Below are 27,022 nucleotides of genomic sequence, written 5' to 3'. Positions count from 1 at the left end.
ACAGTTATAGTAACTTTTTAAAAAATATTTATGCAAATATATGAAAATTAACTCGGCTAAATTCATCCTGATTTGGAAAAGTGCAATGGAAAAAAAAAATCTACCATGAACGTAATGTAATCGTGCTTTTCAGTGAGGATGGAACCCACAAAAAAATTCAGTAAAAACTTGACTTGATTAATTGCATCGTGAAACAAATGAGGCAAAATGCAAGCAGCTCATTCAGTTTCGAACAGTTTGCCGTCTAAAGAAGGAAACATGACGTCTGCTTTGGGAGGTTGCGCTAAATCAATTTTACGGCACCACACGCCGGGGCAGATTAATTCTGTTTACCACAACTCTTCACTCACATTCTTTGCGACTACATCGAGTGACTTCATCTTCCAACTCAGATCAGAAGACTTGATTACGGGTGCTGGACGCAAACGACACGTAAGCCCACGACGTCCGTCTTAATAGAAATGCTCCAATGGTACAACCAAAAAAAAAAAAAAAAAAAAACATACAGAGACAAAAAGTCAGTAACAGCAGCAGTTTACTTCCTGTTCACAAAGCATCATGGGAATTGTCTTACAAAACTGAAGACATTTCCATTACACCAAAATCAAAGACTTGAATTCATTTTCAAGTATGTTCATTCAAATCTGTTATGATCACACAGACACACACCAAAAATGTACATTATCATTACAATGTCCTGTTCTATGCATATCTTCTTCACAATAGCAACAGATACGGAGAACAATTAAACAAGAAAAGAAATTCTAGTTGAATTGGTGGACAACGGCTTTACAAATGTATGAGCCAACCTTGTCACGGTCGTGTTCAATAATCCTCATTTTCAAGGGAGGAAACCAAAATAAAAGAGTATTCTGTTGGGTTTTTTTTTGGAGCAGATTGATTTTCCACTTGTCCTGTTTTGAAGCGTGTGTCATCACTGTGTTACATCCCCGCCCATCTGTGTCGCCTTTCAATCTACAGATGGGCTCCATTTGGGCGACTTGGACGGATCACATCCAAGCCAGATCAGTTTCATGCTCTTTTCTTTTCCTCTGGAAAGAAAAAAAAGAAAACCTTGCCGTGTCAACTAAAAAGTGTTTTTTTTTTCTTGTTTTATTTGAAAATTGGAAGCTGATGATGGTGATGTTTCCAAATAGGCAACCACCGACCCCAGTAGCTCAGACTCCATTTTTGTTTATTTGAATAAGACACAAGCAATTAAAGCTACAAACAATATAACAAAGAAAATCACTTTTTGTGACGTTGACAGGTTGTTGGGTGGAAATGGACGCATTAAAATATGACTTTCCATCAGGCAGAGGTGGCTGGTGATAAGAATGGACAGCGGCTGTAGAAAAGTCCAGGGTGACCCAGCTTGGTTCATTCGAGTCTATTGGATGGACCGGTTGGGTCTCTTCGGAGGGGGCGGGGGCATGAGCTCAGAGTCCTGGTCTGTTTGGTGTTTGCGGGTCTGGGCTTGGACTGCTTGAGGACAACGGTCCACATACTCCAACAAGATTTTCTTGGTGACGGGCTCCTGGATGCTTTTACATACCGCTGGGAAAAGACAAGGGGTGGGAATGATAACCGTCAAGTAGTGGTCACAGGAAACGCTTGCTGAAGCCGCGTGGGAGGGATTATTAACTCATTCACTGGAGTTGATGTTTATGTTTGTCAACGGGAGTCCAACCGTTTACTGCCACCGATTGTAGCTTGTCTGTGTAACTACAAAGGCTATCAATAAACTCGAGCCACGTGGTGAATCGAGCCATAAGCAACGCTAATTTTATAGATATTTGTCCATCAAAAGTCTTTCTTTTAATTATTGAGATGTCACGAAAGCAAAAAAAAATATTTATTTTTTTTCTCCACAAAAACATTTTGTTTTTTGTTGTACCGCTGATTACTAAAGTACAAAAAAAAAGAGGGCAGAAACAAACATTTTTGGGAGTTAAAGATGAGTCTAGTCCTGGTGTGGGCAAACTACGGCCCGGGGGCCACATGCAGCCCGTTAAACATTTTAATCCGGCCCGCCGAACTTGGAAAATAATTAAACGAATAAAGGTTGTCAATGTTTTATTTTCTAAATTCTGTGTGTGGTGTGTCAAAGACAGGTATTTTTTTAAGCTTTTGTTCATTTTCATTTAAAATTAAATGTATTTTTTTCTCCAATGAGGTGTGGTTACCAAAACACTCCATCCATCTGCTCCTGGTCCGGACCCCCCCTGTCAAATTTTAGAACCCATTGTGGCCCACCAATCAAGAGGTTTGCCCGCCCCTGGTCTAGTCTATCTTTGGCACAGAACACAATATTTTATGGCTCGTGAAAGACAAAGTAAAATGCTGTAAAACGGCTGGCAGTGAATGAGTTAAACCGGAGTGGCGTATACCAAAGGGAGCACGGATTACAATGAGTGACAGATGCGCATTTAGCCCTCATCCAAAGCTCTTCTCTGGGATAAGATCCAGTTTTCTTTCGATGCAACAAGAGGTTGGCTGCCTTCTGGAGAATTAACTTATCATTTCACTCGCCCTCACAAAAACCAGCAAAAACACACACAATGAACATAAAAGGGTTAGCGTTTACCACTTCATTCAAACATGAGGATGGAGCATGCGCAGCAAAGTGGAAAAGCCATTTGGAGAACATTGCAGCCTCGAGGAATGCTTAAAACTGAAATTAATGGGCCGATTATTGGTCTACGGAAACGGCAATAGAGGTGCAGTGTAACGTTGTCCGTGCAACTCTTTCATGGCAAGTCTTGTACGCGCTACTGACACTCATTAGCACAAACAAGAACCAATTAGTTCTGCAAGACTTATCCTGCTGATTGTGTTAAGCGGCGGTCTTCTTCAAGAAAAGAACAATGTTAGATCATTCAATAAAATACAATTTGATGACTGAAGTATTCCTGTATAATTCGAAGGGTGCTAAGAAATTTAGAGTGATTCAACAAGGCTAAAAAAAAAAAATGTCTGAAGCATGAAAAATCTCATTTAATTTCTTACAGCGGAAAGTCTGAAAAAGAAAGAAATGTAAATGTAAATGCTCTACTATAATGTTCTACCCAAGATAACATGAAGTGAGCCGAACTGCGGCTTCAGATAAAAGCTGCTTTTGCCTACAGGTCCTCACATCAGCGCACCAGGCAGCCTGAAGACATAAAGCTCAATAAGTTCTGCTTTCTTATCCTCTTCAATCAAAGTCATTCTTGGAATGTATTTTCTATTGCTTACATTTATTGCGTCAGTGGGCACCGGCATGTGTAAAAGTGGAAAAGTCATAGTGGGGCATGAATAAGCGATGTTGGATGGATGCAGGAGGGGGAGTTGACTAAGAATGAGGAGTCAGTATACCACTGCCGAGCTTTGACAATAAACATCCAACCAACACGCAAAACTAAAATGAACATATTTTTTAAAAAACAGTAACGTGATTGAGATCAGACTGACGGGCGTTAATACGCATTTGAGATCGGATAATGCCAATAGATCTTTAAAACCACAGTCTGAACAATCCATAATGAATTTGCCAAACTGAATGATTCTCATCATAAATAAATCAGAAGAATGCTAAGATACAAACTTACCTTTAGTGCTTTCTGGGTTTCTGTTTTACTAGCCAGCTGCTCTCGAAACGCGCCTTCAACTGGGAACAAAGAAGACTCACCCATGGCGGTGTCGTAGGAGTTTGGGAAGCTCTTGTCTATCCGCTGCCTCATGAACACCCAGCTGTTGTTGGCGAAGGTGCACTCGATGATCTTGTTGTCGTACAGTTTGAGCTCTTTCGTGGCCTGCACATACAACAGACGCCACAGTCGCATTTGACTTTTGCAGGACAGGGAGGACATGTCGCGATGATTGCCCATTATACTTATTAGCCCACGACTGCATTCGGTAAGAGTGAGATCCATCTGGCTTTGAGGACAAGGCATCATCTGAACGTAATAAATGTAATTCACCAACTGCGATGGCCGTGGTGTTAAAAACGCATTAAATATCCATTAACATTCAAGATTATATTGGCGCAGGCAACCGCCATGCAACTTTGAGAAACTGAGCGCAGCGCCAATTCAGCACAGTACTTGCCTAGTTAAAAAAAAATAAATAAATGAAAATCTGAAATCAAGCCTTTCACTTTCATATTTGCAAACATCTGATGCATCCATCCCATGTGATGCAATTTTGTCGGCACAACACGGCAATCTTCAGAGCTGTATAAGGAAATACCAGGAAACAGGCATTGTCACATTTTCAACGATGATGACAGAGTTGGCCAACTCCATGAAGGCATCTGCCCACCTCCGTGAAGGTCAAACACTCCGACGCATAAAAACAACATCCAGTCAGTTGCCTGGCTACACGAAGCATTTGTGGGAAGGCGAGATGGTATCGGCCCGAAAAGATGAGCAGAACTAAAGTAAAGTGAACTCTAAAGCAATGCCAGGGACATCTACCCGTACATTTATGAGACCAGAGAGGACGCGAGACAACATTTCACGATAAAGACCTTTTAGTTTTTTTTTGGTTTTTTAGTGCAACCTGGGCTACAATCACAATAGCTCCCATGATTCATTCACTCTGATCCATTTCATCCATTTGAAACAGACCTCATCACTGGCAATGCCGCTGTCGTGTCTCATCTCTCTCGCTCAACATAGAACTGGGTTATAACGTCGAAAGATGTCCGTTTCAAGCGACGTCTTCATCCTGCTTGATCAACCCGACCACAAATGAAGCTATTGTAATATACGGGCTGTGTTGCCATGTAGGGATTTTGCTTAATTTTTACGAGACAATCGTTAAGGCTTCATCAAACAAAACAAGACTTCTCAGATGCGGCAACGTTTAATACAGCGGGATTACACACCAAACAAACAACAGATGAGTTCCCTAAGATGTGCCGCTCAGAGCTGTGATCTGGATCCCTGACTTGCTTCCTCATATTTGATATGGAAACAATCAGCAAAGCACGGCCATCGTGTGAAAATTGGGAGGTTCAAAAAGACTTTTGATGGCACACTAACACCAAATAAGCACAAAAGTCATCTTTATCTTTGCCATGGTAACCAAACGACCACCTACTTGAAATACACAAAGGGAACTCGATGCCAACAAAGACCATCGGGCATCATGCTGTCCAGGTTCGCAGTGAACACTGACATTCGACAAAAGGTCAGGCAAGGAAAATCAGCCAAGAATCGGCGTTTGGCAAGATCATCCAATTCTACATGAGGGCTTCATCGTTCCTAGAGTGTGGGGCATCTGGACTGACAGCGGGGGCGCCACAAATATCACACAGGAAGCTAGAAAGAGTGTGAGGGAGGAAGATGGAGAACACGAGTGGCAATGCCAAGTTCCATCAAGTGCAGTTCAGACGTACAAATTAACAAGCCTTAAGAGGAGGTGCAGGGCATGTTGGCAATTACATACTGAACGTTACATCGCACAACAGCTTGTGTTCGGTTTTCGGAGTATTTTACTAGATATGCACAGGAGGAAATGTGATACGATTAGCCATGGATTATTAGCCGTTTTTGGCCACAAATATTGAAAATTAAGCAAGTAGGGCACGAACCAGTAACACAATAATATTTCGGGTCACCCGAACCAAATTATTGGATTGCTTTCCAACACTTTTAGGACAAGCATCTAAAGCAGGTGTGGGCAAACTACGGCCCGGGGGCCACATGCGGCCCGTTAAACGTTTTAATCCGGCCCGCCAAACTTTTAAAAAAATTAAATGAATAAACCTTGTTAATGTTTTATTTTCCAAATACTGCGGGGTGTCAAACAGATATTTTGTTGTAGTGTTTTCTTCATTTTCATTTAGAAATTAAATGTATTTTTCTTTCTCCAATGAGGTGAGGTTACCAAAACACTCCATCTATTTGCTAATGCTGCGGCCCCTCTGTCAAATTTTAAAACCCACTGTGACCCACCAATCAAAAAGTTTGCCCACCCCTAATCTAAAGTCCTTACATAGTTGAATTCACAACACAAGATATATTGAGGCATTTTACAAATGTCTGATGCATTATATATACATATATCAGAAAATAAACCAAACCCAACATGAGCAAGCACTAAGGAATAGCAGCAAGGAAAGACTCCCTAGAATGAAGAAACCTCAAACAGAACCGACGCCCTGTGGGGGTCGCCCCGATGCTTTCCGAGAGCTCTGCACAGCATGCTGGCAGACAAGCGAAGGGCAGCACAAGCAAGCGACAGGCTGAGGCTCTTCCTGCTGTTGCAGGTCGACATGTTGGCTGCCACTTTCTCGACAACACCTGGTGCTTAATCTGTCCAAATCTGTCTGTTCTGGCGGCTAATAGTTATGGGAGAGCTTGGCAGGCGAGTTTTTTTCTTTCTCCCGACTGTTGCATCACTACAGATCAGATGCTTTACATTTTGTATACCAGGACTCAAATCTGATTGAATGGAATCACGTTTTAATGGCACACGAAAAGGTTTGATGTGCATTGGACAGCCAGATAACGAAATCTACGTTATCATTATATTTGATCATTCTTTATGAGGACCAGATACTTTCTGGCCTTCATTAATTAAGATTCTGGGCTAAGGACTTGCAATAAACTTCAACCTCACTTGCCCAGGACAAAATACGTGGCACTAGTTTGAGACTTGGAGGTTAAAACCGCTTGTGAAGTCCACGAGAATTGCACGGGACTTGAAGCCGTCTTTGATATTCAAATCTGGAGAAAATAGACGATCATCACAGCCAGATGCCAGATGCTACTGTTTCATTGTCAGTTTCAGGGAATTTTCTCTTTCATGTCTTCCAACAACTCATAAAACCACAATTAAGTGATTGAGTGTGGAATTTTGTTGTGGAATTTTCTCACAGGATTTTATTGGCACAATCAAAGCATCCTTAACATCTTCTAGTTCTCATGTCCGGTGAATAAAAAATTTTTTTGGGGGGGATCCCGTAGCTTTGTGGGAGAGAAAAAATGACGCTGACAGTTTCAAAGAATAACACCTGCCTGTCATGTCAAATTGGGGAAGGGGGGGATTAGGTAGTTGAGATGTGCTTTATGCATCATTGACAGCCAGTTGCTACTTAGCGTTCACTGTCTTAATTGCAAAAAAGAGTCACAAGGTCTAATTAATGACGTTTTTCTGGCATTACAAGGAAATTCAAAGACAGGATTACGACAAGAGAACTTCTACTTGTATGACTTGTAATTGTTTGCATTACATTTAATTGTGATGTTTCTGATAACTGATTTGGGGTAATTATGTGATTTAGAGCTTCATAATGAGGCGTGCAGGGTTCATTTAGAACATCCACTTGGGGAAACAAATATGGTTCATTACTTGATAAATAACACCAGGGTGATGAAATGGGTTGGATTTACAACACTCTGGGGGTATCAGGCTCATCGAAACAATTTTTGGTGGCTTCTTGGCCCTTTAATTGGGTAGTGGGTGTCTACAGCGCAATGTTTAGCCTCAAGTCTTGGATGAATATTTTATCAAGTGTTTACTTCTGAAAAGCATAAACTCACGATGCCTTGTTCTGTTTGCTATTGGATCGTCGTCATCTTTTTTTAAAAGACAATTTCTGCCAAACTTGGTCTGCATGTACCCAGAACAATTTGGTCGCAGCAAATTATTTTCACTCGTGACCGATTCCATCTTGACTGAGATTTGAGCGCTACTAAGTGCTATTTTAGTGCACTTACATTCAGATTCCGCCTTGCAATCTACAGTACATTGAAAGACGCCATTTCGGCTGACGTCTGCAATTGCTTCATTTGCTCCATTGGAACGACACATTCACATATTAGGGATACTATTGTCCATTAGTGGTTAAAAAAATAGCTGCAAATGTGCAATATCCGCTTATTGCAGGCAATGACAATTCAGCAGATATCCTGTATGAAAAACACGTCGCTCGTTAGGATACATTCAGTCCATCCCCCTCCCTCGAAAACCACTGTTGTTTCTTTTCATCATTTACTTTGTGAGCAGATAAAACGCATATGACATATGTGATGTAGGTTAAGGATCCACTTGGGCAGAAAGAGGCAGTATGGCATCACTTCTGTATTAATGAAGCAAGGTGATGATAGTGCAAGCGAGCCCTCTAGTAATTGTACAGTACTGCCCCTTTAGTCCAGGCGTGAAAGGTTTCAATCACAAGTGAATATAACTGACAAGCCAAATTAATTTTATGCAAGAAATATGCACAACTAAAGTCACAACAAACAGCATATTTCTGAATTATAGAACACCTATTATAAGATTGTCAACATGGAAAAAAAAATTAGCCCACATGGTCGTCTCGATTCTATTTTGGATTGTGTTGTGTTATGTGCAGTATAGCTACAAGGTTGCCTAAGTACCAGAAAAAAATAAAACACTTGAAAGTAACAAATTGTCATTGCTGAACAAAGCCAGACTCGTTCAAGTCCTCATTAAAATGTACTCATTACGCATTTACTCAATGGCTTAAAAATTAGGAAGTCAGTCCAAGCGAAGCATGAATCAATTAGCAAAAACAATGAAAGGTATTTTCGGCAGTCTGCGGCCAACGGTCACGTCGTCAAACTCTCGTAGCTTCATCAGAAGCGAACGATGAGATAGTCTTATCCCCATTTTTGGTGACAAGGTCTGGCAAGCCAACTCTCAAATTATCAATGATTAATGTGCCACACTCATCAAGCCACATATCAGTGAAATTCCACTGAAATGGGCAGCCAACGGGCTCTGCAAAATATCGCCATTTCATCTCAAGACTTTAAGAGGCTGTGTATCAGGAAACCGAGTCGAAATGAAGTGGGAGAAGGAGTATAAATAATTAGCAAGACTAATTATTTACACACACTTCCAGAAGGGCATTAGCATAAACGAGGCAATGCATGATAAACGTATGACATAGAAGGCAGTAAGTCACCTCGAACAGGATCATTATATATCATATTTCCTCCTATAGTGCCCGGGGGCGTTTACTGAGATGCGGACGGGACCAGGTGTCAAAAAGAGATAAGGCATTTATTACATGATTTAATGTGATTATAAACGCTAGGAAATTAGAGATGTTTCATATACACTATACGTTGCACCCGCCTCACTCTGGACTTGTGTGCTGTCTGTTGAAAATTGAATTTGCCGTTAATTGACTACCATTGAGGGCTAAAGACGTCAAAATTTTTTATTTTTTTTTATTTTACTCGGCTGGCGGTGAATGAGTTAAGGAACCATGATCGGCATAATTAATTAAAAAAAAACAATCAATACAATAGGATGTTTTTATCAGCAGACTGGGTGGTAGGAAACTGAGGCCACATTGATTTTGAAATATGGACGGGCATAACTAACACTGGGGAGCAAGCACAGAGGCGATTGGGAAGCTAATGACTGTCTACATATTGTAAGATCCTTTTTATAATGTGCGACCATGTGTGAGTCGTGTTTATGAAGTGAGGTATGGAAAAAAGGAGGCATATATTTGAATGGAGGCTTCCATTTTAGGCAATAAGGTTGATTGAAAGAAAATAAAAATCAGATGCTTCAATGTCCTGTACTTGCTAGAAATGGCCAAATTTAATTATCATGTAACTGTATCCATTTGGATTCAGAGCATGTTGTATCATATTAGATTAAAATCCATCACATAGAAATGCCACCAATGTCATTTAGGCCTTAAGGGAAATTAAGTATACTACTTTGCGTTCCATCAGGAATTTGATGAGTTCTAAAAATAGCAAACGACTGCTTCAATGAGGAAATAGTACAGGTAGGAATTCATTAGTGGTCGACAAGTTGGCATGTTGAGAAGGTTGAGCAAAACAAAATGGGATCCCATTATAATAAAAACAAATGGTGGAATCAAATGTAACAAAAACAAGTTTATTGAAAAAGTTTACGGCATGTGTCATTAAAAATCGCACTTTTTTTTTCTGCGGGTAATGTGAAACAATACCCAAGTCACCGCTTTGGCAACTGAGAGGAAGCGAATTGGAACTTGCCAAGTCAGTCAATGATTCCAAATCATTTATTTTAGATTTACTCGGTTTAGATCTTTGAATTTCAAACAAAGCAAATTGATTAACAAGGCAGTTTAATATCATGTATGCTACCTCTGTCTTTTTTTTTTTGTTTGTTTTTTGCAGTGTACATGAAACAGGATCACAAGCTGTGGAATTCATTAAAAGCAACCCAGTCTCTCACCTTCATCTTTGCAAAGGGCCTCTCATAGTTGCCGACGTAAAGCAAGCCGACAGTCTGAGGCAGCAGCCTGCAAAGGCAAAATGGACCAGAGTTAAAACTGCACGAAGGATCCAGCTCAAGAGTATCTTGAGCGGTGCAAAGACATCATCACGCTGCTTCCATTTTGCAGCGAGTTACAGAATGACAGGAATGTGATATTGCACCCCCGGGAGCCCTTCTGTCTCTCTACACAGCTTGAGGTGCAGAAAGAAAATGACATTATGTCCACAATCCAAGGCCGAAGCGATCATAAATTGGGTACAATTGTACAAAATAGAAAATAAGAATCGCCGCATTACATACAAAGTGAGACTGAGTTGTCGGCACAGTTCATTCAAACCTAATTGACTTTGACTTGCATCTGTGTGTGTACAGTGCAGTATTTCTGTCTCATCCCCGAGATGAAGTCCAACAGATGTCTTAATCACACACTGCTGCGGTCCTCACCCCCCTCCCACTCCCCCCCCCCCCCCCCCCGCATGGAGCCTGTTGTTATTTGCAGACACTCCAGCGCCATTAGGATCGAAGACTCAAGAGCAGGCTCCTGTTTTATTTTTGTTAACCGTCCATGAAGCGGAAACAAAGGGGGGCTATTGTTACAAACTGATAGCTCAAACTACAGTGCGGCTCTTGTAAATCTCATTCGGAGATTGAGAAGAAATAGGAGACTGCCACTCCAGTAACAAAATAATAATAATAGCGAACATGGAGAGGAAGGAAGGACATTAAAAGAGCCAAATGGCTCTGTTGCAGTAATCGAGCCATGTGTGTGTCGCCTTTCTTGTCATTGCTTTATTAATACGACTGACTAAAAAGAAATATGTTAGAAAAAGCAAAAAAAATATTGCACCTTAGCGAACACTTTGCCACAGAGTTGACATTACGCATTGCGACCTTTCAAAAAACAGATTGAAATCGAATAAAATTGTTGGTTTCTCCAAATGCCAAAAGAAGAGGAAGAATAATATTAACTTTCCACAGACCAAAATAAAGTCTCGAAAAAGAAATAAAATACAGGTGAGGAGGGGAAGAAAACATAGCATATAGTCTATGACAAATGTGTTCCCCTTATCTCAACGCAGCAGTTGTGCTTTTTCTTATGCGGAGCTTTGCAGTCCACCAGATACGTATAATCTCAACTAATAAAATACAAATATTCATTCTATGTGGATCCTGGACTGGTTTTGCGAACACCTTGTGCACCTAACCATCACCCCCGCATATATGTGAAGCCCGCATTTACATTATTTGACCGGTTATATTGAAGCACAAATATTCACGATTCATTTTGAAGCCTTTCAGACAACATTGCATACCTATGAAATGTATTCAAAATGAAAATTCCATAACATCGCAGGGTCAAATATAGACTGCAAAGCAGTAATACAATTTTATTTTCTGACAGCTCCATCAAGAGCAGAAATCTAGTTCGACAGCTATTTAGTGAGAACACGCTGAAAACATTTTTTTACAACCTTGAAAAACATCAAATGCATATTCGAGCATTTTAAGCGGCTTGAAGAACCCGGTGGATGATGATGAGAAAAAAGGCAAGGTCTGCAGACCGAAATGGAATTGAAAGCTTTAAAAAAAAAAAAAATAAATAAATAAATAAATAAATAAATACACAAGTTAACTTTGATGAGTTTATGCAGTATCAAGAGGTGAGGACAAGTGGGTGGATCCGTTGCACAACTATGGATTGAGATGCTGTAATGTCACTCGAGTCCCTCTACAATCAAGAAAATGGTAACAAGAAACCTCTCGTGGGCCCATTAAACAGAACCATTTTCCATCTCTGGGAATTTGAAAACGCTGCACACCTATCGCATGATGATGTAACGCTTAGTCATGGCCTCCGCAGACACAACGCCGCCGGTTCAATTTATCCGTCGTTTAAGCGCACCGTGCAATACTTGGGGACGGCTGAATTCCAGTTTGAATAGCGGCTGCTTTACATTTTCTTCGTTTCACCTCTCCGTTCCTCCTGCCATACAACAATAACAGCCTGCCTTTGTGCCCGTGTACAGAGACGGGTGATAAAACCTGCGAGGCAAAGACGTGTGGGCTGATGAATACACCACTGTTACATCCTCGTGTGTCTGTCCGTCTCTCTCTTTCGCTCAGATGGGAACTGAGGAGAGACTTGAGAATCCAAGATGGAGCGAGGTTTCACGAGGGCCCCTGCCAATGAATTCCTCTTGGGCGAAGTATCACGACTCTCTCAAATGGCAACTACAATCGTGCTCTGTGCTCTCCCGCGCACAAGCTTCGACTTTGATGCGGAGAGAGCGACTGTGAACCGCCCAATCTGCGGACGATGAATGATGGCGGGGCTCAGAACTGGCAACGGTCAGTGAGGTCACCTGGCTCTCAGAGGAGGAGGCTGCGTGACCATCAAGTCTGGATGAGTGCACTCGCACACATTGTGCCACAGCCGAGCACAGAGCACAGTGACCGGACACACGGGAGAGAACAAAAAAATAAAAGGACAGCCTGGAAAAACATTTTGTGGGCGTGTGCCTCGTCGCAGCTGGACTTTCAGCGCACTATTTAACCTAACAAAATTTGGTAATCATCATGCACAGAAAAAAGTACATGTCCAACATGTTATGGAAAAAACACTGCTGGCTTAAAAAAAAAAGACAGCTCAGTGATTGCAATTTCACAAAGCAGCGCTCTAATTGAGTTGTAGCCTCGATGGGTGTGTCGCAAATGATGTTGATTCATCACCCCAAAAACTTTTTTAACTTTGTTTGAAGCTTGAAATGTGGCAAAAGGACAAAAAAATAAATACTGATTATTGAAAGAAAATTCTCTCTTCCACCGATTTTGTTTTGAAGTGTCAAGCTTAAAAATATCTCAAGCCCTCCATCCTATGTTGTAAGTAAACGACAGGTACTGCACCACTTTTGCAATCCTGATTTACAAACGATAAAACCTGAAACTCCATTTCAGGCTATTTCAATGGAATTACAACGTCCACTTCCAATTTACAACCTTTCTCCCAACGTATGCAAAAAACATGGAGGTTCCCCAATTATCTGCTTGGCAATGATTGCCTTTCACAGCAAAAAAAAAAAAAAAAAAAAAAAAAAAAACTTTTTAAGGGTGGGCGGGGGACACAAAGATAAGCACCGGTGCGTCTGAATAATTCATGTTGCAGAGGATGATGACCACAAAATGAGAAAAAAACGTGCTGGGCGACCGTGTTCTTCGCACTTAAAGCCTCTCAAGGCAAATATGTGAGAATATGGTAAAAGGAAGGAATTATGCACACGATGCAGTGTTTCCAGAAGAGGAATTGCTCCCCAAGGCAATGGGAAAGGAAAGGGGCGGGGCTAGGGGCAAATGTGAGGTATAGACGCTTTGTCGGTTCATTTCTTATCGATGTGAGGCATCTTTTTGACTGTGAAAAACAAAGTGACATCACCATATATTTATAAACCAGTGCAAGAAGAACTGTTTTGCATACCCTTCTCCTCCGACTTTTGTGATCTTGAGGCGAAAGTCCACTGAATTGAGGTTTGGGGGCTTCCACTTGAGGATGTCATCACACCGCCCGGGCTTGTATCTCTGCCGACATGACAACACAGAAACGTGCATTAATGAATATCGAAAAGGTCTTTTATTTTGTGATGAGGCCAAAAATATAATAATTATTATTTTTTTATCTATTTATTAATTTTTTTTTAATGAGATCTTTTTTTAAACGAGAGGGGAAGTCAAAATAAAATGTCCACCAGCTCAGCTTGGTTCAGAATTTATTATTTATTTGACTAAGCTTCTCATTGTATTTATTTTTTTTTCCAATTGAGTTGTTCAGGTAACATCCAAGGGCACATTAATGGCGTAAAAAGGATTTATCTTGTTTTCATTTTATTTGCGCAGAGGTGTGTAGATTTTTATATTTTTTTTATATTCACTGCACAGTCAATCTGTTTGAATTGAACAGGATTACAATATGCCACCATGTCTTTGTCAAGCGCATACATCCTCCTGCAGACTAGGCTGTGCAAACTGTGAGCAGAATTTCAAAGTAGGTCAAAAGACTGAATCGTCTGTCTGGTCATTTCCACTTCATTTTAAATGGTAAACAAAGCTATGCAAAATTTGTTCAAGTGTTCCATTATTATAAAACGGCACAGTAGGTACACACCAGAATACAAAACTCGAACATCCTTTCAGTCATCTTCGGTGTACATCAGCTTGCCTACACCTCCTTGATTATTTGTGTGCGTGTGACATTTCGTCGGATATGACGCGCAGTGGAATTATGAGAAATGTAAAGCCACTGTGGGTGGAGGCGGGAACAGATGACCAGATTCTGTCACTGTCAGGTTGCCCAGGAACAAAAAAAAAATACTCTGGGGGAGAATGTCAGGAAAACTGACAGCATTCCTCGGGAGATCCTGCACTGTCACGTCACACGATAAAGTACAACTTCCCCTACGTGCTGGATGCCAAACTGCTTATACCCGTGTATAAAGTATGCATATTGTATACATACACACTTGTAGAAATGCCGTAAACATCCTGAATCCCCTTTAGATAATGAACGTCACCGTTCGTAATTGCTATAAAATCTTCCCTCCTAAGTGTAAAGATGCAAACGCGAATTAAAAATGACAACACCCGACGCCTCTTCATTTTCCGCTGGATTTTATGGCAGTGTTTTAAAAGCCATTTTATTTAAAATAATGTATTGCGCTTCAAACTCTAATCAGCGCTAAGTAAGATTTATGTCGGTGCTGTTTTGGGGTTTGAACAGCAATTCGCAAACAGACAAGTTCGTTGGGAGAGAATTACACATATATATTCATTACATTACTTCGGTCTTTTATTGTGGAAGAAAAAAATTATTCCTTTCATTTTTTTTAAAATTTGGTGTTTGCAGTATTTTTAGTGTGGCTGAAATATTGGCTGCATGAACAGAATCAATCATTTTGATGCTCATGTTGACGATTACAACGATGAACACCGAAAGAAGTTGCTCTCCACTCCCACGTTTTGGAGGAAAATAAAAGACATAAACTCATCCACGGTTTCTTCAAAAGATGCATGCCCTCTAACTAACTGTGTCAAAAATCCTTTGTAGCGTTCGCTGCTGGTTTCGAAGGGACATTAACGCTGCTGCCTCCACAGCAACAGCACCTCCATCATGGAAAAAAGATGGACAGCCCGTCCTCGTAAGACCTTCACTCCACAACCAAAATGTGAGCTTCAAGTTGTTGATTTATGGAATCATAATTTCGTGGATGCCATCTGAACGCCTAACAGTTACAGATTTGGATGGAAAATGGTTGAGCATATGGTTATTACTTTAATTGAGCTGCGGGTAGTCTGGTGGTGGTGGTGGTTAAATATTTGCAAAGCTTGCAGCAGTTTATCTGTCATGATGAATAACAATATTCATGAGGAAACCAACATACTGTCATTACTTAAAGAGTCAGCGAATAAACTACTACTTGTCGCGGGTCTCGCTCGCTTTAGAAACTTTGCTTCCGGGTGGGGTTGCATGGATATTTTGTCAGGTGAAAACAGATCCCGCAAGTAAAATAATGAATGCCTGTGGATTAAACTCCAACTGTTGGAAATGGTTTTGTAACCTTTTATACTGAAAAGCAAAGTGCAGTCTGCAAAAAATAAATCCACAACAACAATCTGATGAAAGCCCATCAGACACCCAATTAAACAGCTGACCGTGAAATGCAATCCCAAATGTAATTGTGCACCCAGCTGCACAAAAATTTGCAATTTTAACGCTGATAATATTGGCCTTGTTATTATTGAAGTGAAAACACGACCTTGGCCTCGCTCACGGAATTTAGCCGTACTGCTATCCAAATTATTTCCTTGTAATAATCCCAGATTGTATGAAAATTGCCTGCCTGTTCGCTGAAAGAAATACAAAGGCTGCAGCAGTTTGACTGATCATCGTGACGGTGATGCAAAAGGCATTGCAAGTGCCTACATTTTTTTATTTGTATCTCGGTTTTACTTTTCAGACATCTACTTTATGCACTCACATATTTGCTAGGTCACGGGAAGAAATCTGTACTGTAATATCGTTTTCAATTTTTCATCGAGTGACTATTAGCCAAACTTTACGCATGGCGTGCTTCCTAATGACAAGACAAACATTGCAATAATCGTCAATTAATTGGAGACATTTGAAAGCGCGCGATAAGTACAACTAATAGCCTAATAATCCATTAGTGGATTAATTGAGCTTTGAATATGTATTTCAAATTGATTAAAGCAAAATGGAACGCACCACTTGGCTTCAGCTAAGAGAGGCTCTGAAGAACAAAGACGACGGCATCCACACAGACCACCAATATGGCACAGATTCTCAAAGCAAGAGCGGCATTAAAAAAAGAGGAGATCAGAACAACGAGAAAGAGATTCTCCCACGCGGTTTTCTTTGCACTTGTTGGAAAGTTCTTAAAATAAAACTGCAACAGACTTCCCAAATGGTGACCGCAGGAAGAAGTAGCACAGTGTTGGGCCGACAATGCACTTTCTTCAATTCCCTTGGAACACATTCTCTATTTTGCCGACTCTGCATCAATCCAAAAGTAGGCCATAAAGCCGCAAAATCCCAAAGTGGCCGACATTAATAGCCATTTTCATTTTTAAAATACAAGTAGACATCTGTGCAGAGGTGACGCATCAAATGGGGAATTTGACACAAAGGGTCTCAGCCTTAAAAGATATATTTGCCAGTTGCTGGAATGGCACTACCAATGCTTTTGACTTACTGAACATCGTTAAAAACGGAGATGGACCGAACCAAAAACAAAACCAAAAAAAAACGGCCTACTTGTATAACGGTAACATATTAGAAATAATAAAATGCATGTTTTTCTTGAGTAAATCTGTTCTGTTAATTTGATGTTCTGTTTCCTATAACCAGCTCATGTCTCAACACACTGATCAGTGTAAAAAAAAAAAAAAAAAAAAATGTAAAGGGTGAAACAGAAGATTGCCCTTGCATGAGGGGAGTACAGCATCAATAAATACATTTATTGGCAGCTTTATGTGCTGCGAAATGATCAACGCAATGGTGGGCTCAATTTTCAGGTTACACATCAGTCAGTAAAAAAAAAAACGAACAAAAAAACAACCACTACTGTAAATCGGATATTGCTGGTGGGGCCAAGCCATAACCCTTCCTTGAAGTCACCATGGGGAAATAAATAACACGGGGGGCGGGGATTACGGCATAGCAGAAGCTGGAGAGCGGAGCAAACAGAGAAGGTGACAAGCTATTGAACGGCTGCAGATCAGAGATTTGTGACCCTCTTTTAAGTCCTGAAATAGCTTGCCTCAATTTGATCCTTCACAATCCATATTTGCGCAGGAAGAGACAGAGCTCTATGATTTCCACTTTGCCGCAGGAAAGAAGAAAGAAAAAAGAAACAAGCTATGAAGAATCGGTAACAACACTGACTTGAGCTTCGCTTAAACCATGTTGGAATATCCACAAATGTAATAGATTCGAATATATATATATATATATATAAAATCACAGACAAAAGCAAAAAGTTCTTTTTCAACAAATAACTTTCCATATTTATGATTGCCTCCTCCATAAAATGTCTGACTATAGAATGAAAACCTTACCTATGATCCCTGAACAAAGAAAACATATCTCTGAGAAGCTCTGCGCTGGCTCTGATAAGACACCTAACCACTGCTGTGGTAAAAACCTTTGTACGAATATTAATGACCATTCGCAGCAGTGAGACCCTGCTAAGATTAAAACCCTGAGGCCTAATCTCATTCCCAGAAAAGAGATTAACATTACAATCTACTGTGGAGAGCAACAAAGCCCGATGACTTTGGAAGTGACTGAAGTGCCGGGCAGTGCTTGCTTCTTTTTTCTATGCTAGGCCAATAAAATGTTGCAGTCGGGCCTTTTGTTAACAGCTATTTACTTTTTCACAGCGTGGCCTATTACGACGACAATAAACACTAAGCATTATAATTTTTGCAAAGGAAGAATAGTTCTCGTCATCAAAATGTACAGGTAAAGTAAGTCAAGACAGATTTTCCGGGAAATAGTATCCGTAACCGTTCTAATTCAGGTAATTATTTCTCACGGGAACCAGCAGGGAGTATGTGTTACCATGGTGACTATCAAGCATTCACTCTTGACATTAAGCCCATACTGTGGCTCCAACTGTGAAATATTATTTACAAATGAATGCTTACTTACAAAAGGCTGGCGCATAAGTCCCTCCCGTGTCAATCAATAAACCATGTAACAAGCAAAAGGTCAGGGAAGTAAATGCATTTTAATGAGAGGATTTATTGGGTGAGTCAAGATTGGGTTTCCGAAATGTAAATTGGCAAGAACTGACTGATTTCATCACTTTTGCGGACAGGATTTTTGTGTGAAACGAGCCCGCCTGCCACTCCCCAAGCGAAGTGGTTGCGATAAGCTTCTCACCTGAACTAATTGCTACAAGTAACAATCCCACTTTTAAATTTTCTTTTCTTTTCTTTTCAAATGCAATTTTTTTGGTGGTTCTGCAAGTGTATTTCAGTGTCTGACTTTGGCATTTAAAGCCAGCGTAATAAAAAAAAAATTAAAAAAAAAAGCAAAGGGAAACTTGAAGGACATCTAGTCGCGGCGTTTGCAACAGCTTTCTCTATTCACCAGACTTGATCAATCAAAACCACTGAAACATAAGTGCAAAGACGACCTCAAATCAATAGCTGGCAGCATAAAAGTCACACTAGGGTTCTAAATCCAAAAGCAATTTCTTTTTAGGATTGAGCGTCGTTTGTAAATTCAATAGAAGGAGAAATAACACCTGTTTCATCTCAAGGCCTTTCTTGAACACACAGCAAAGACAATGGCCACGCTCTTGCTCATGGATACATGGATGAAGATAAAGAGAAGAGAATGTTTTTGGGTTTTTTTTAAACTTGCCTGATAACTAGAAATACTATATTAAAAAAAACCTAACCTGATTGGCCCTCGATGCATTAAATTCAATTAAGTAAGCGATTAAATGACATGACGCTGTAAAGGAAAAGAAAGGGGATGTGTAATAAATAAATAAATAAATGAACACCGGGTCCAGATTTTCATTGACCTGTACCAAAATGACGTACTTGAAGTGTTAATCAAGACAACGACAACTCAGTCTGCTCCGAGTCAGAATTGGCAGCTCTACATGTCGACCGCTGCCAAATGGAAATGTCAGATTCCATAATTCTTAATTAAAGGAGAAATAATTAGACTTAGCCATTACGTTATTTTTAGTTTGAAGGACAACTGCACATTACACGGGGATTACTTAGAAACAATGGTGTAATAACATGCTCCACATTTCCCAATGCATGATTGGGAAAAAATAATTTGGAAATGTGTGACGGAGAGCTCCTGATATTGTGTTTGGGCAAAATACGCAAGTGTGCCCAATAAATAACCGCCCCTCGTAATGGCGACATTGCGAGACAAGGTCAATTGATTAAATCACCGAACATACACTACAAGTGGATCTCTGATTTAGATTTTATTCAAGTTGGTTTAGTAGAGCTGCAAAATGAGGCGTCAGTTGCTCCACCACAGTATTTCAGAAAATGAAGCCACTGCATGGACGCGTGGCGCATCGTAAAACACATTAGCCACTCAGATTCCAGCCTAAGAGCTCATCATACGCACTTGCTACATTACCCGAGCCAGCTGATGATTGATTAGTCTCCTGTTGATAATGTAGCTTTTCCAAAAAGAGATGATCATCATTTGAAGTGTTGAAACGAGAGATAAGCCAGTGTCCAGTCTCCGGCAAAAAATAACAAGACGCCTATCGTCATCCGTGCTCGTGACAGCGCTTTGGCATGCAAATGTTTTGGAGGGAGTCCAACATTTGGTCGCTTTGCACAGATCCGATCGGATTTTCTGCACATTTTTTTTCACCGGCTGTGATGTTTTTTTATTTGTCAGTCGATCAATGATTTCTCTGATCAGCGCTGTGAAATAAAACTTTACAGCTGCAGTGTTTCCCACATAGGCATTAACCCGTGGCAGGCCGCTACTAAAAGATGTTGGCGCTACCTGTCAATATGTAACTGTTGTAATTCCTTTCACTGCTGCATTGAAAGCCGCTCTGCTGCTTGTGCGGTCCTTGTGTGAGTCTGTTAACCGAAACCAGTAACGATTTCCATTATGGGACGAGACTGCAAATAAAATATCGATGTTTAAAGTTTGGCAATCGATCTTAGTGGTATCAGCTCAAATATAGCGATCCTACTCGCGACTCCGGCAGTCGTAATGGCTATGTAGTCACTTTCACTGCACACTCTGTGCTTCTTTTGTTGTCTTTAATCGGGGTAGATTCAAAGAGTTTGTGAGGAATTTTATTCTGCCTCGGGTCATCGTTTATTTGGTGTGCAAGTCAAGCCAGCCGCAACAAAAATTGTTCATATTATGCCTTTCGGTAAAACGCTGCAGTCACGCCACAAAAGGAAACATGCACTTGATAAATAACAATACAGAAAATAAAAAATATGAATTCCAGGGATGTGATGATACATTTTCAGAAACAGGTGCATAAGCAGGTGTTGTTAGGAGAATCTCACCAAGGAGAAAATTACCGTTCCCAAGAGAGGACCTTCTCTTTTTCATCAATTGTTTTCATATTACACATGATTTTACATCAATATTTGTAGCAGTCCTGTTGCTTTTGTTTTAGTTCTTTTTATTGATTTCGTTATTAATTTGTTTTATTGTATGTTGTACTTTAGCTCCGCATGCAGCACTTTGCAAAGCGGTGGTTGTCTTAAAATGCTTCACATATGTAGTTGAGTTTTCCACTTGTACTGCCCTACCAAGTACACGGTAGACTCTAAGCTAGTCCAGACGACAACAAAAAGAAATGCATTTCTATTATTCCAAAACAAAGTACAACTGTATCACAATTTAGCTGTTTCTCTTGTAACAAGTCACACACAGTGGGACTGTGTTACTGTGAAATTGTGTGGAAAGTGTTGTTTCTATTTATTTATTTATGACAACAGAAAGTAAGAATAACATAGCATCAGCAGGAGGTAGTAAAAAAAAAAAAAAGGTGACCTTAGTGTGGCCACTGTGAAAATAATCAGTGCGGTCGCAAGCCTGTGGCATTGCCGAACAACGTACTGTCAAGTGGGTCTTGCTTACCCCACATGGCTGGAAGATGAGGCCATCAACTTCGTGGCTGACCTGGGATGTAAAACTGCCTTCCAAGAGCTAAAATGTAAAAAGAATGGAGTCAGGCAAAATCAGTCCACAACGAAGAAATCAGGAACAGATGAAATAGCCAGAGAAAACGGTATCTATCGGTACTCGGGGAGTTCATCTTTACCAAATGAAAAACCTTGACAAGTATGTTTGATGCATGTGGGAAATGTATTTCACGTTTTCCATTACGGCAAAGCGGGAGCAGAGATAGAGAATCTTTGTATTAGGAGACAATCAGCCTCAGGAAAGCCACGATATTGTACAATAAAAATACTATCTGAAACGTGAAGCATAAACACAGCATAGTGCTGAAAAACATCAGAAAATAACATAAAGACAAAAAGAATGAATAATGGAGGGGGAGTTGCAAACTAATTTGAAAAAGTTTAACTTATTTTTTGGTGAGGAAATAACAGATGTACAAATCAAGTGTTTTACTATCCATGAAAAAAAAAAAATGGACATAAAGTTCACGGTGACAGTGTGGCAAATGTTCGGGATGAATTCCAAATCTGAAACAAGCGCATACTTCAACCAGCAGTTGTATGAGGAGCAGCCTGCTGCTGCAGCTGCAAGGGGGGGATAGAAAATCAATCTAAACCAGTATCATATGCCTTGGAAAATTCTTGTAATGTGAAACGAAATAGCCACTCAACTATATGATTGCACATCACAAGACAGCGTCTGATAAAAATCGCTTTAAAGGGCAAACAATAAAGGCGGCACAACAAATCTACCACAAAGGGAAGACTATTACAAAGCAAATGTAAAATAAATAAATAATGTGAGCGTTTATTTCAATGCCATGTGGAAACTCTGCGTCTCCATGTTCAAGCAGATGATACGGTACCAAAAGTTTAGCCGACCAGGAAATTGACTTGATCAATAAAGAAGAAACGCATTAGTGCATCGAGCACCGAGTATCAAGTCTAATCTCCAGGCCATCAAAATGAATTAAGGCAGATGGAAACTACAAGGCACTCAGAGACAACACCTCAGGCTAGGCAGCAAATATTTAACCAGAAAAATCAACCGGTGTCATCTCCTTGATGAGGACTTGACAGGACCAGACTTGAAAGAGGGGCCGGACCAGGAGCAGATGGATAAAGAGTTTTGGTAAACTCACTTCATCTGAGAAAAAAAATACATTTAATTGTAAATGAAAATGAACAAAAGCATTACAACAAAATATCTGTCTTTGACCCACCACAGTATTTAGAAAATAAAACATGAACAAGGTTTATTCATTTCATTTTTCTTCAAGTTCGGTGGGCCGGATTAAAACATTTAATGGGCCACATGTGGCCCCCGGGCCGTAGTTTGCTCACGCCTGGCCTAGACTGACCTTCCCCTAATGCATTTTAACTCTGGGCCATTAGCCACTGTCACCAGCATCTTATTTAATGTCTGTGTACTTCTAATGTAGCATACTTGACCGTGTTTAATGGTCTATGCTGTCATTGCTGAGATGATGAACCACCATTGTGTTGTTTTGCCAGGTGCATATTTATCTAATTGATTAGCATCCTGCGATGACACTCGGCTTAAAACGACAGGGTTACCGTACAGTTACGATGTTTTCACAGGTAGCCCATTTCGATTAGGAAATGGCTTGATTATGACCGCGAAGATTAACATTGACACAGATCGCCCAAAGGTGGAAAAAAAAAAAAAAAGAAAGCTTTGGGTATATCCAGCTCACAGCCACAAGCACACATTCTGCTCCCAAAAAAAATTGCTTTCTTTACTCACAAAGAGACTCAATAACGGAATAATGAACCGAGTAATCAAGACAAAAAGACAACATTAACATAAATTAATCAACATCCCTTTCACTCTTGTACAACGCTGACATTTCAATCAGGGAGCACACAGTCACGGAGAAAGCATGTGACTGGTTGGTTTCATCTGATAAAGTGAGACACTTACGAGGCAGGGGAAGACAGATCATCATCCATCCTGTCTCTGAACTCAGCCAGACAAACTAATAACCTCCGTCACAAGAACCACAAATCATGGAATAATGTAACCACATTTGAATTTAATGCATTCGTGACAAATCATGTCGTTTCCGAAGACAAGGCTGAGGTTCTCCGATGATGGGCGTGAAGTAGAGAAAACGCTTTCAAGACATTTTTAGACACAGCCGATGCTGCGGAATTGTCACAAGGGGCAGACAGAAAAATCTTTCATTTACATTTAAAGAAAAATGAAGAGAACGCCCTGCCACATTCGCTTAAATGTCAACGAAAATACGTTTGCTCTCTGCTGTATTTGTAGAAGAAAATAAAGCCACATCAGTGCTCTTGAGAAGTGACGAATGAGTCACAAGTGATCACACCAAACTTGACAATCATGCTGACACGGAGAAGGCAGCGAGCCAGACTCGAAAGAAATGGCGTCTTAATGCGGGAACGGCAAGTGGGCGGCAAGATCCAGGAGTTCCATTTCACTTCTCTTGCCATCTGAGCACACCCACCCACCGCTTTCGCTGAGCGCCGTGAACTTGGATGGAGAGAAGAGCAGAAATAAGACTTCCACTCAAAACACCCACCTTGTGTGAGGAAGTACCTTGAAGTGATTAAGCGGAGAAGGGGGCAGTGGAACTGTTTTAAAGATCATTGGGAAGGACACAAAGCATTGTGCGCTGCAAGGAGGGCAGTGTGGGTGGGGTTGAAACAAAACAAAGCCCCATTAAGAAATCAAGCTGTGATTGCACATGAGGAGGGACAAGAGAGACAAAAAAAAAAAAAAAAAACACTGAAGGTTGGCGGGTGCAAAAAAAAAAAAAAATGAAAAAAAGGGATTGAAAGCTGATCCACTAACCGGGCACGCCCAGAAATGTGTAAAAATGGAACCGCAGTTCATTTTACACATTATGGTTGGAGTCTGCAAACAAATATTTAGCACATGCAATGGGATTTATTAAAGATTAATTTCAATGGACTATCCTCTTCAAATAGCATGACCGAAAGGCAGGTGCCAGCTGCAGCAAAATGAGAAGTAAGAAGGAACGTTTTGTCTAAATAGTTTGGAAATGCCAGAAGCAAACAACATCAAATTGTTGCCATATGTTGTCAATTCAGCAATGCAATTTTGGATTTTAGTAGCCTAAGGCTGACTTGTGACGAATTCTTTTTAATTAGGACTGCCATGCGATTGAATATATAGTTTTATATTTTTATATAATCAATTATTAGATAAATTATTTCACAGATTAATCGGAGAAAAGAATATTATGCACTAAAATTTATTTTTGTATTAGATTGAACTGACTATTATTTTTTTTCTAGAAATTTATAATTATTTTTTCCATCATTAAAGCAGATATTTGCAAAAAAAAAAGGGAAGATTAATTACTGCTAAGAGGCTAAAATTGTGAGGATATGGAATGTATCAAATTGGCTCAAAACGAGTGAAAATAGCTGATTCGTTTCATGATCAATTAAACGATTACATTTCAACACTTTTATTAGCGATCGTACCTATTCTAGCATCTGAGTCATTTGCCGATGGTGTTAGGTTCTCTTTTACATGTTGAGAAAATCTGAGTAAATCTGTTAACGTGAACACGCAATTTAGTGACCGCAATTTGTGATCTCAGCAATATCAGCGCCGAAGAGAACGACACTCAATTTCCTCCATGAGAAATGTCAGTCTCCGTTAGATGTTTGATCTCACTAAAGGACACAATGAATATGCATGGCTGAACTATAACAGGACAGCTGATTGACGACGCGTTATGTATGCCATTCACCTTCACTACTAGTTCGATCCTCATCAAGATATTTAATAGCCAATCAAAGTCGGGCTGCTCCATAAAAAAACTTCCTTCCCTTCTTTAAACAAGGCTAATTTTTGTTGCCCGAGAAGCACACACCTTGACTGGTACTATGCAGTTTTCCAAACCTCGGGTCCTTGTGTTCCTGTGTCCTTGCTCTGTCTGTTCATCCTCTGCTCAGGGGAGGTCTGTGTGTGTGTGTGTTTGGGGGGCTTAAATCAAAGGCGGCGAGGATGGATTGATATTCTAGTCAAGCTACAGGGCTGTTGTTGTGAGAGGCTCCTCTCAAGATGATTATGAATGGCCGTGCAAATCCAGTGTATCGTCGCCTATAAAATGAAAGCCATGCAGGGTGACCAAATCGCAGGCTGGTTTTGGACTTGAACTCTTGTTATGCAGTCTGTAAAAGTTGGTCGCCGTTTGATAAATTAAGGTCATTTCAGGGCATACAGCATATAGTCGTGCATTCCAATTTATGGGGCAGGAAAAACAAAAGTGGAAAAGTGCATAATGGGAATAATAAACCAATAATGGATATTGTTAGAGTATAACAGCTATTGTTGATGAAATGTGAGGTAGTCACCTTTTCTCCCCAGCGAATGCAAAATTTTATGTGCGTGCTTCATTTGTTGCATAATGTCCTTCTGCGAGTGGGCGCGGAAATTGATTTCAGGTGAAGAGGAGTGTTTGTTCTAGGACGGCAAGGTCTTGCCACAGGTCCCTGCTTTTTCATCTCTTACAGCAAAAGGCTTGACAGCACAAGTGTGAGGTCAGTGAGGCACAAGGAAGCTGCAGACAGATCACACTCAGGTAATGAGACATGCCAGAGAGGGGTAATCGATGTCTTGCACATTTGCCAATACAACCCGCCAGCATTGGCAGGAGAAAAAAAAAAAAACAACATTTGGACTCACGTGTGACAAAATAATAAGAAGTCCAAACGAAAATGTGTCAAAGGCAAATTCATACCAGCCTCGGGCATGTTCAGATTGTTTTCCTTTGTGCCCAAGACGAAATGGATCTGGATGAAACTGCCACAATTATTAGCACACCTGATGTTACGACTGTGTTACAACCCCCTTTGGACAACGAAACAACACACAAGACGGGTGAATACCGAAAGAGAGATGTTCGACCATTCCTCTTTGCCCAGTTTTTCTAAGCGAACTGGTGTCTCGCCCTTGCACTCGTTGTTTTAGCCTAACTCCACAGGTCTTCAATGGGGTTGAAGTTTGGGGGCTGAGATATCCATGTGAGGAGAAAATTTAATTCGTTTTAAGGCTTTTAACTTATCGTAACCAAGGTTACCAATAATTTTGGAGGACACTGTCCATGCATAGGCAACATCATGATCATTATACATCTCATCTCACACACCGTGATTCAGGTTAAACCATAAGTCCCATCCTTTGGCTAGCAACCTTATAAAAGTCTCGAGAAAAATTAATTTTCTGATCCCTAACCAACAATAATCTTGGTTGGGAAAAAAAAGTATTGCCAGACGAGGACCAATATTTCACCCTAGGACAAGTTGGCACTAAAATGGCTCACTAGCAAATAAGGGTCATTTAATATCACAGTTTTTTTTTTTTTTTTAGTTATTCCCATTTAATTATTCATGATAAATGAACAGGTTATTGAAGACAAATTAACGTCACGTGTTTTATGAGTAAGTTTCTAATGCCAAATTTTGTCGTGATTAAAATCAAACACGCCATCAGTCTTTTTTTAATGACTTATTCCAAAAGATAGTATCATGATGA

The 27,022-nt window shown here is 40.3% G+C and overlaps 1 protein-coding gene across 1 annotated transcript in view; it reads right to left on the bottom strand.

Annotated features, from left to right (window-relative positions):
- Positions 1-517: 517 nt before the first annotated feature.
- Positions 518-27,022, bottom strand: part of rngtt (RNA guanylyltransferase and 5'-phosphatase) — a 53,552-nt gene continuing 27,047 nt past the window's right edge. The window contains exons 12-16 of the mRNA XM_088286774.1: positions 21,419-21,487; positions 13,715-13,815; positions 10,201-10,267; positions 3,671-3,794; positions 518-1,557 (exon numbers count right to left, since the gene is read on the bottom strand). Coding sequence (XP_088142900.1) covers positions 1,391-1,557; positions 3,671-3,794; positions 10,201-10,267; positions 13,715-13,815; positions 21,419-21,487 — 528 coding nt within the window. The 3' untranslated portion in view covers positions 518-1,390. The remainder of the gene's footprint in view (positions 1,558-3,670; positions 3,795-10,200; positions 10,268-13,714; positions 13,816-21,418; positions 21,488-27,022) is intronic.

Source organism: Idiotropiscis lumnitzeri, chromosome 21 (genome assembly GCF_059441095.1).
Source record: "Idiotropiscis lumnitzeri isolate Australia: NSW breed Sydney's pygmy pipehorse chromosome 21, RoL_Ilum_1.0, whole genome shotgun sequence".
NCBI classification, from domain to species: Eukaryota; Metazoa; Chordata; class Actinopteri; order Syngnathiformes; family Syngnathidae; genus Idiotropiscis; species Idiotropiscis lumnitzeri.
This window is presented reverse-complemented; position numbering and strand designations above follow the sequence as displayed.